At 41.6% G+C, this 9,525-nt stretch overlaps 1 protein-coding gene across 2 annotated transcripts; it reads right to left on the reverse strand.

Annotated features, from left to right (window-relative positions):
• Positions 1-25: 25 nt before the first annotated feature.
• On the reverse strand, positions 26-8,372 carry CUNH9orf64 (chromosome unknown C9orf64 homolog). Of its 2 annotated transcripts, none has more exons than XM_042826846.1 (4): positions 7,994-8,372; positions 7,051-7,310; positions 2,251-2,446; positions 26-1,278 (listed from the first exon to the last, which is right to left on the reverse strand). In XM_042826846.1, the coding sequence occupies exons 1-4, from the start codon at positions 8,328-8,330 to the stop codon at positions 1,046-1,048; spliced, it is 1,026 nt and encodes a 341-aa protein (XP_042682780.1). In that variant the 5' UTR covers positions 8,331-8,372; the 3' UTR covers positions 26-1,045. The 2 variants fall into 2 exon arrangements, with proteins under 2 accessions (XP_042682780.1, XP_042682781.1); XM_042826847.1 differs by having other exon boundaries at positions 8,139-8,278.
• Positions 8,373-9,525: the final 1,153 nt, after the last annotated feature.

Consider the following 9,525-nt stretch of genomic DNA (forward strand, 5'->3'; position numbering starts at 1 on the left):
TCCCCGGAAGGACGAAGGCGGTGCCTGCTTACGCTCTGCACGCTTTATTACAAGAGTTGCGCTGATCGCTTAACAATAAAGCTTAGGAATGTAAGGCGAGCTTTTCCCAGACAAAAGGAAGGACAAGTCACTTCAGTGTGGTAAGGTACATTCTGACACGGCACCACTGCCACCGAAGGGCTGCGTACGCACCCATGTGCGTGTATGGGGCTGCTCAAAAGCAATGCATCCTATTTTATTACACTGGCTCGTGCTGTCAGAGGTGAATGCTGGTGGTACAACAGGAGAGGTTGCACCTTCCCCCCAGCATCCCGTTACACTTTGCTGGTCTGCAACAGATAGGAGCAGAGGGGCAGTCTGACAGAATGGTGTCTGACACAGAAGCGTGCGTTAAGCAAAGGGATGGAAATGAATTCCTCCATGCAGAAAAAGTGGCACCCACCGACATTCACCAACATTTGCTGAACATTTCTGGAGACCAAGCTGTGAATGTGGAGTGGCAGGGGTGTGATCCAGCAGTAGAGACAGTGCCAGTGGGCCACCTCCCCTGGTGCACATTTTTACAGGCCTGGCATGCTGATTCTTGTTCGCTGCTGGCAAAAATGTATAGCTACCTCTGGCCAGCTTCTGGAAAAAACAGTACTTTGTTGCTGAGAATCTGGTCTGTCAAACAGTGCCGTTCTTTGTACCTGCTATAGTTTTCATGGAAATAAACAGGAGGCATTACTTTCAGAGCAACCTACACTTATACATGTACATATACACGACTGTATGTATGTAGATACATGTACATATCCATACACAAAAGCAAGAGTAATAAAATCTGTATCACTAAAAATCTACAAATTTTCCAGCAGTTTTATATTATTAACTCCAACCTCAATCAGCATGTGACTCAAAGAAATCAAGCAAATAATTCATATGTTATCAGAAAGTGTTTGTTTGATTTAGCAAGTTCCAAAATAGTACATGATAAATCACTATACGAAAAAAGGAACTGTAATTGAAAAGGAAACACAACAATACAGTAGCTATCCTGCTGGACTTAGTAATATATACACCGTACTCGGTGAAATGGAATATCTTTCATATCTTCCCTGTGATCCCTGGCATAGTCCCAGAGATAGTAATCCAGTAAAACTGCGTTGATCTGATCACGCATGTCTTGACCCTTCTTCTCATAGAGCTCCAGCAAGTGACTGCAGATCAGCGTGCAGCACCAAATCGAACAACCACGGATCTCCACCTCTTCTCTGTCTCCAGACTTGAAAACAGTTCCTGTAAGACAAGAGACAGCAATCATTTACATTCAGGAGACAGAATCCCCAGATGTCCAGGATTCTCCCTTTTTGTTTCACATTTAAGCTACTCCAGGACCACAATTTCCACCCCTTGCACTGCAACTACTATGTTACTGTACATTTTCTGTGGATTACTTTAACATTACTGTATTTGTTAGGTTTGCTTCCCTTTCATCTAAGAAGCCATCCTGTACTCTAAAAGACTGAGCTTGGGGTGAGAACAGGTGGCTTGACTGTACATATATGACTGTTTCATTTCTGGAGTCAAAAGGGATACTCAAACATAATTCCCATCGGGTATTTTCTGCAAGGAGTAATTCTACTCTTCACTGAGATCAAATATCAAGCAGATCACAACATTCTATGACACATTTACCATCACAGAACAATTTATCTTTTCCATTAATCTTGCTATGGTCATTTCCACTGCAGCCATTCAAACATATGGGCCATTTGTTCTATCTTGCTGTGCAACTTGAAAATCACTAACAATAGTCATACCTATAAACACATTCATCGCGCAGTACGAAAAGGACTGGTTTATGCTTTTATTCATTCAAGCTCCTAGTTAATAAATATTATAAGATGGAATCGGGCCTGTGCAATTATCTTCTTTACAGGCAATGGCTTGTTTTCTTAAAGTGGATGTTTATCTTACTACCTTGTTTGTTGCTCTTGATTATAGCAAGTCTGGTTGAGTACTGACAAACAAGAATCTCCATGCTTTTCCACGTTCTTTGAACTGATGAAGAAATCACTGATTCTACTATCTAAATCTCAAAATCACAACCACAGTCATGGTGGAAAATGCTGCCGTCAACAGTGCCACTTCTGAAACTCTGCAATCAACCCCTAAGAGTTTCTTTATCCATACTTTGCCAGTGTTTAACCCTAGGAATAGACAGATTAAAAACATAAGAGTATTTTACAATATAAGGAAGGAACAAACCTTCACGTAGCTTTTTCATTAGATCTTCAGAATATTTCATGGCTTTTAAATGAACAAGAACTTGAGGAATTCTGTAGTCAGCAAATATAGTCAGGCTAGAAATGTCTCCAAAAAAGCCATCTCCCTTGCCTTCCAATACACTCCATGTATCAGCCACAAGTATTTGTGCCCGTTTGTAGAAAGACACCTTCTTTTTCTGATGAGAAAAAATGAAATACTTTAAGTGCTAGGGACATTTCAATAAACACAGAAAATGAAAACACAGGAAAATAGGTAAGTTATGTTGCTCTAGAAAACACAACAAAAGATGTATCTTACTAAGAAAATATTAACTAAAGCAATAAAAGTGCAATGCTAAAAGTACCTTAAAATCTAAATACCGAACTGCACACAAGTGCAATCCTCATTAAAAACAGCAGTGGAATAAAAAATTATTCATATTTAAAAAATGCTCAGATAACAGAAAACATTAATGCTGGTTTACTTCTACTTCACAAACAGCAGTCAAAGTCATGCAAACACTTTTTCTGAAGCCCTAGAGCTCGTAGAGCATCCAAGCTAAGTAGCACATATCAAACAGTTCACATGTTTCATGAACTTCCTTTAAGAACTCAATATTAACAAAAAGAATTTTGCTGAAAACTATAGCACATGATGCTCAGTGCTGTCTAGTGCATCTTGCTTATTATGAAGAGGACAGAGAAAAAAATAATTTTAGTAATTCAGTATTCACAAGTATAAGGTTTTGTTTAACACTGGCTGGGTCTATTACTATTACATTCTTTTTTGTGCTGGTGTAAGCCCCGCAAAAATTTACATACTTTTTTGACTACTCACAAGGGGAAAAACTAACAGTGTGCTGAAATCCGTACGGAGTTGAGATTTATTTTATGATAAACATAATGTGAACTTCAGGAAAAAAAATTCTGGTTTTTTTTTTCCTTCATTTTATAGACCAAATTTTCAACTTTTGAGGTATGGTTAACAGTGTGATGTAACTGAAACAGTTAAGCAAAAGTATAGACGGGGATTTTACTTACTTGAAGTTCCGTTCTAGCGCACTTCATATAGCCACAATTCATAAATGGCATTTTTAAAGAGTATTTCATTTTATATTACTGCTCAGATTTTACAGACCATTCCTCTTGCCAAGAAATGCAACTGTACAGAAACACTGAAAACAAGATCTACAACAACATTTCACAGAACACCTTCTGCAAATATTCTGAAAACATTCTCTGTGCTTCATTCCCCTCTCGACACAGATGTACACATTTCCTTCTAGAGAATCATACATTTCCTCTATTAAATAACGAAATACTGTTCAAAACTCTCCAGGGCAAATAAATAAAATAATAATAATAGACCAAATTCCATCACAGCTCCCAGTATCCTGGAGCTAATGAAAACCAAGGTCATCGCTCTTTTAGTAGTGTTAAGATTTTTCCAGTGCAATAAGCAGCAGCACCACATCATTTTACAAGAGCAATATGGAAGAGACACTTCAGATTGAACTTTCCGTCTTCTGCTGCAGTTTAGCTTGGAAGAAAAATACTGTGTAGGACTTCTTATGGATTTATGATCTCATTGGTTCAGCTGGTAGTTTTTATGATGCACAGATCTGAAGTTTGCAAAAATTTTCTATATGGAAAAGACAATCAAGCTTTTATAATAAATTTTCCCACCATTCTTTTTAACAGAGAGCAAGAAGAGCACTGGGTGAAAGGTACTTACCTCTCAAAGACTGCAATTTCTCCAAAAACTGAACATTTTACCTGATGGTGACAAACCTACACTTATTTTCAACAACTTTTCTGCCCTTACATTCTAAGAAAAGCTACTACTTCTTCTCATTCACCACTCCACTACCTTCACAACCTGATACTTCAAGAAGGAGACAGAGCTAATTTGGACCTATGGATATTAAAAGAAAGAAGGGATACTGTGTCGGCAAATATATAAACATGATGGCACAACTAGGAAGAAAAGCAGAGAATAGGAAGAGCAAACGAATCTAACCACCTCTATAAAAAATGATGGGAAACAAAAAAGTGCATACACGCAGCATCGATGACTGGAAGCTTGGGAGGACTCAAACATATGTCAGAACATGAAAATCCTGATGCATAATTTTGATTTTAAAGTTCTGCTAGCATTTAAAGTCAGCACAATGTCTAAATACGAAATACCCATAATAGCACAAAAAGATTTCAGGGGCTTTGGTTTGCACCTCACTGCACTGAAGCAAGAGAAAATAGGCAATACGTAATGACATTCAATAATGTGTGCCTGTGACAAATTTTTAGCATACAGTTTTGGTAAGACATGCAGCCAATAAATTGTCTTTATTTTACACGTTCCTCCAGAAGGTCAGACCATAGGAGAGCTGTAGCAGTCTGTGATAGTATGATTTACTGCAGTACAGAATTTATTCTTACACACGTTTCTATTACAGAGAATAAGTGAAAAACACCAGTATGTTGTCAGATACCTACGTTTAGTTCTCTTTGTAATGAAGGCAAATCTTTACTTGTGAGATCTTAACTGGCTGCATAGAAATGGTGTTGATAAAACAATCCATTTCACCTCATATTATGTTTTCTTAAAAAATATATTACAGAACAAATAAAGTGTAAACCTCATCTGTATTATTTCATCCACCTTCAAAACACACAGCTTGCTTAGTGAAAGTAGAAAAACAGCTTCTGTGTTTATGCAATAGACTTCACTACTACGTCAGTGCTTACGGGCTGGAATCATTTTTGGAACAGCTTTTCATTCTGTAGTCTATTGCTGCTTTTAGAGAGCCTTCCTTTATAAAGCACTCAGCACCATCTCATGAAAGACAGTACGTCAGTGAATAGTCACTATAAAGAAAGAAAATACTGTATTTACCACTTGAAAAATGCATCCTTTTTTTGATCACAAAAGTCATTATAAAATGACCTCATATGTAAAAACCTCAATAAATTCAACCAGTAACATCACCGATAAGTTACAGAGAATCTCTGATTTTTCAAGTTAATATGGTATCTTCACAGTAGGAGACAAAGAAGTAAAAAATGATGCCACCTACTCAACATCACAGGTAAGTGAAAAAAGCAGTTGGTTCAGAGGCACAACGAACACGGCTGCAGGGCACTACTTCCAAAGGCCTGTACAAGCTATCACTTAGCACAGGCTGCACTGGAGATAGAATAAGGTGTTCTGTTGATGTCATGTCTGAATAGTACCACAGATGGAACAGAGGACAGTAGCAGCTACATGTCACCAAGGTTTAAAAAAAGGGTGCTTGCATAGGGACAACTGGAGACACCAAACACACTCTACTTACTTCCCATCTTTCAGAGAAACTGCTGCAAAAAGCTTATGCACTGTTCAACTCTGAAATAAGTGGTGTGACATTTAGGGTTAATTCTGGCCTGTAGCCATTTCTGCAAGGTCTACTGAACTAAGAGCAGTTACAGATTCCTGGTAGTCAGTTGTACATTTTCATAATACTATTGGAGTCTCCATTTTCCTCCATAAGATGCAATGATCCTCATGGTAAATGAAGAAAAAGAGAGAGAGAGGTAAAACTTAAGGAAAAAAAGACAAGAAAAACAAAGATTCTGATTTGCTAGGCAAAAATTATGTTACGCATTTATAAGACATAAAATAGAATTGTGCTTAAACTTGGAGTATATCAAAATAGATTACAACAGAGTGAAGAATACAGCCCACAAAACAAACAAACAAACAAACAAACAAAGAAACAAAAAAACAAAAACTGGTTCTCCACTACAGAAAGAAAAAAAAAAAAAAAACAACAACAACCCTAGATACATTTTCCTGGCCAATTCAGTACTTTAGACAATGGAGATTCATTTGCTGTTAATAAATGGTGTGATGTTGTTTTCAGAGGTTTAGACTGATAGAGAAATGGAATCTCAATACCTTTACCCTATCTTTAGAAGAACAAATACTTTGGCCAAAGAGTATTTATCTTCCCCATCTGTACTACTCGTAACAATTTATATAATTAGATAACCTGCTTCAAAGTCTGATTTTCATTATGCAGACTAATCCCTATACTGATTTGAAGTGGAATATTAAAATTGTGCTGTGTTTCCCTTCTACTTCCCTTGAATTTAACTTCTAAATTCCACAGAAATTATTATAGAATCATAGAAACCTGAAGCTGGAAAAGACCTTCAAGATCATTCAGTCCAACCACAACCTAACCATACTACCCTAACTCTAACAACTCTCTGCTCAATCATGTCTCTGAGGCACCACATCCAAATGGTTTTTAAACACATCCAGGGATGGTGACTCAACCACTTACCTGGGGAGCCTATTCCAGTGCGTAACAACCCTTTCTGTAAAGATACCCAATCTAACCCTTCCTGATATCCAATCTAAACTTACCCTGGTGCAACCTGAGGCCATTTCTCTTTGTCCTGTCACCAGTGAGAAGAGACCAATCCCGCTCTTTACTGCAATCACTCAGATATTTGAAGAGAGCAATAAGGTCTCCCCTCAGTCTCCTCTTCCCCAGGCTAAACAGCCCCAGTTCCTTCAGTTCCTCCTCATTGGGCACATTCTCCAAGCTCTTTACAAGCCTTACTGTCCTTCTTTGGAACTTATGTTCAGTTTCCCTTCTCCTGTACTAGAAGCTGTGATAAATACACAAATTTTGACACCAATTCTGAACTGTTGCTCCAATAAATAACTAAATCACCATCTATTTTTTAAAGCCACAACCAGGAAAAAGTTCAAGTTCATATCATACAAAATTCAGTGCTGCTTCAAACTTACCTCAAAAACAGCTTCATCTCTGTAAGAAGGAAAGTTTTCCACCACAAGACGTAGTAGTTTCTGAGCGCTGTTCTCACTCATTTTAACACAGGTGAGGAAAGAGCCTCCAAACTTCTCCATCAGAACCGTCCCGCTTTCATTCAGCACCCGGTGCCTCTCTTCAAGCAGAGGCATGGGCACCTCTGTGTCGGAGCGGAACACCTGTCTGACCTGGTCCAGCGTCATGGTGGCATAGTATGAGGCACTGGTGATAGGTATTCCTTCAGAAGAGCAAAAACAAGATATTAGGCTGCCGCTCTACACCCAGAGACATTAGGCACATACCCACCGCAGACGTAAGACGCAGAGAGCCTCAACTCTTAAAACTGACAGCGTGCAGTGAAGATCACACTCAGACAGCTGCTTAACGTAACACCACACGCACTTGGTTGGTGTGCTCCCTGCTCGGGTAGGAACTTCTGATACGTAGCCATGGTTCGTTTCTTACTTTCTGCACATGATTTTCCCCCACGGGTTTGTTTCCATCACTCGGCACGGTGCACACACTGTCCTCCAGCCACATATGGCCATTCCTATCAGTCTTTTTTTTTGCCTGAGCTCCTCACTGTTACGTACTTACAAGAAGGACCTTATCGCAAGCTCTCCTTTAATTAAAAAGGAAATAAGTAGAAAAGTTACTACAGTTTCCCTTTCACATTCAGATTCTTTTTCTCTTTTTCTCCGAACGAGCGCACCCAGGAGCGCCGAACAGCCCTGCGCAGGCACGTGCTTTTCAGACCCACGGGGCCAACCTAGACGGCTCGCAGCTCGGCGCTGCCTCCTCAAACACCCGAAGGAACAAAGCGCTGACCGCAGCCACACCGAAGCCGTTTATACGCGAGCGGGGACTTCCCTTCCCCCCGGGGCAGCCGCCCACCCAACGGAGCGCCCCGCCCGCACTGACCGTCGTCCAGCGCGCGGTTGACGGCGGCGCAGAGCGCCCAGTAGCCGCTGTACGCCTTGCCCTTGTAGCGCACCAGGCACTTCTGCTCGGCGCTGTCGGACCAGAAGGAGAAGTTGAGGGTGTCCACCAGGAACACCCAGCTCACCGCCTCCTCGCTGGCGGCCCGCGGGTTCAGCTCGTGCAGCGCCTTCCATCCCGACAGGCCGAACGCCTCCTCCGACGCTTTATCGAATAGCGACTCGGCCACCTTTCTCGCCCCCTCCTCGTCCACCGACACGTCTCGGCTGCGGCCCGCGATGAACCTGGCGGACTCCAGCGGGGACGGGAGCACCTCCATGCCGCCACCTCCCGCGGATAGGAAACGGGAGCGCTTTCCGACCGCCACGCCCCGGCGGGCCCCACCTCGAGCGCTGCCGGCCCTCCGGCGGCGGGGCGCCGCTTCCCGCCTCGCACTGCGCAGGCGCCTGGGGCAGCGCGGGTTTGGGCCGCCCCCGCGAGGCGGGCGGGCCGCGTCGCTGAACGCGCGCACGAAGAGACGCGACACACGTCCCGCTTCCTTCGCCCTTACTTATCGGACAGTCGGCTTCGTTTCCTGGACACGAAGCCGCCCCGTAATTGCCCAGGGAGGTTGTGGATGCCCCGTCCTTGGATGTGTTCAAGGCCAGGTTGGACGGGGTCCTGGGCAACCTGATCTGAATGTGTGTGTTTGGTGGCCCTGCTAGGCAGGGGGGTTGGAACTACATGATCCTTGAGGTCCCTTCCAATCCGGGTGATTCTGTGTGGTTCTGTGTGTGTGCCTCCGAGGCAGGGCCCTCGAACCCTCCCATCCCACCAAGGCAGGAATTACACCACGATTAAAAAAAAACCAAAACTAGGAAAGCAAAGCGTCCTACCTGCACCTGAAGGGAAACAAAGAATCCACTCATACGTATATGCAACTCGGTTTGCAGTTTTTAATTTATTTTTGTTATTTATTTAGGAAGTGAAATTTAGACTCAAACTATAAATACAAAGGTATTACACATGAGATATTCAGGAGGCTTTTCTTTTTTTTTTTTTTTCTTTTTTTATTTCTCACATATTTTCTATGGCATTAAACATACAGCAGGGAAACCAAACAAGGTTAAGTTTTGTATACAACAAAAACAAGTTACAGAGTTATATACTGTCGCTTTGCCAATTCATAAGAATGCCTACCTCATACAAATGAAAGCTCTGAGAACAGCTAACCAACTGCCATTTCTAAGTGTTATTTGCATTAAGCGAGCTGTCTAGAACCAGTGTGCTTTACCACTGCTTACTCAGTGACATCACAATGTTCTTAAATATTTTATTTATGTACTGTCACCAATATATAGAGGTACTGCAAAGAGGGCCAAACACTTGCAGAAAGTCTTTTTACACTAAGTTCACATGAACATTTTTGCATTTTATCCCCAAGTAGCAAAGCTGAGCCATTGCTTCACACAGTCTCATCGTTAAAAAAATCCCACATAGCTCCATCTATATCAAAGAAGCATAAAGCAAGCTTA

Source organism: Centrocercus urophasianus, unplaced genomic scaffold, assembly GCF_019232065.1.
Source record: "Centrocercus urophasianus isolate 14NV4802_14NV808 unplaced genomic scaffold, USGS_Curo_1.0 seq_27, whole genome shotgun sequence".
Taxonomy (NCBI): domain Eukaryota; kingdom Metazoa; phylum Chordata; class Aves; order Galliformes; family Phasianidae; genus Centrocercus; species Centrocercus urophasianus.

Excerpts from the sequence above, each read along its gene's own strand:
- CUNH9orf64 (XM_042826846.1), bottom strand. The coding sequence starts at position 8,330 with ATGGAGGTGCTCCCGTCCCCGCTGGAGTCCGCCAGGTTCATCGCGGGC. Across the intron at positions 7,311-7,993 it reads CAACCGCGCGCTGGACGACG|GAATACCTATCACCAGTGCC; the intron begins GTCAGTGCGGGC and ends GCTCTTCTGAAG. Across the intron at positions 2,447-7,050 it reads GAGATGAAGCTGTTTTTGAG|AAAAAGAAGGTGTCTTTCTA; the intron begins GTAAGTTTGAAG and ends TTTTCTCATCAG.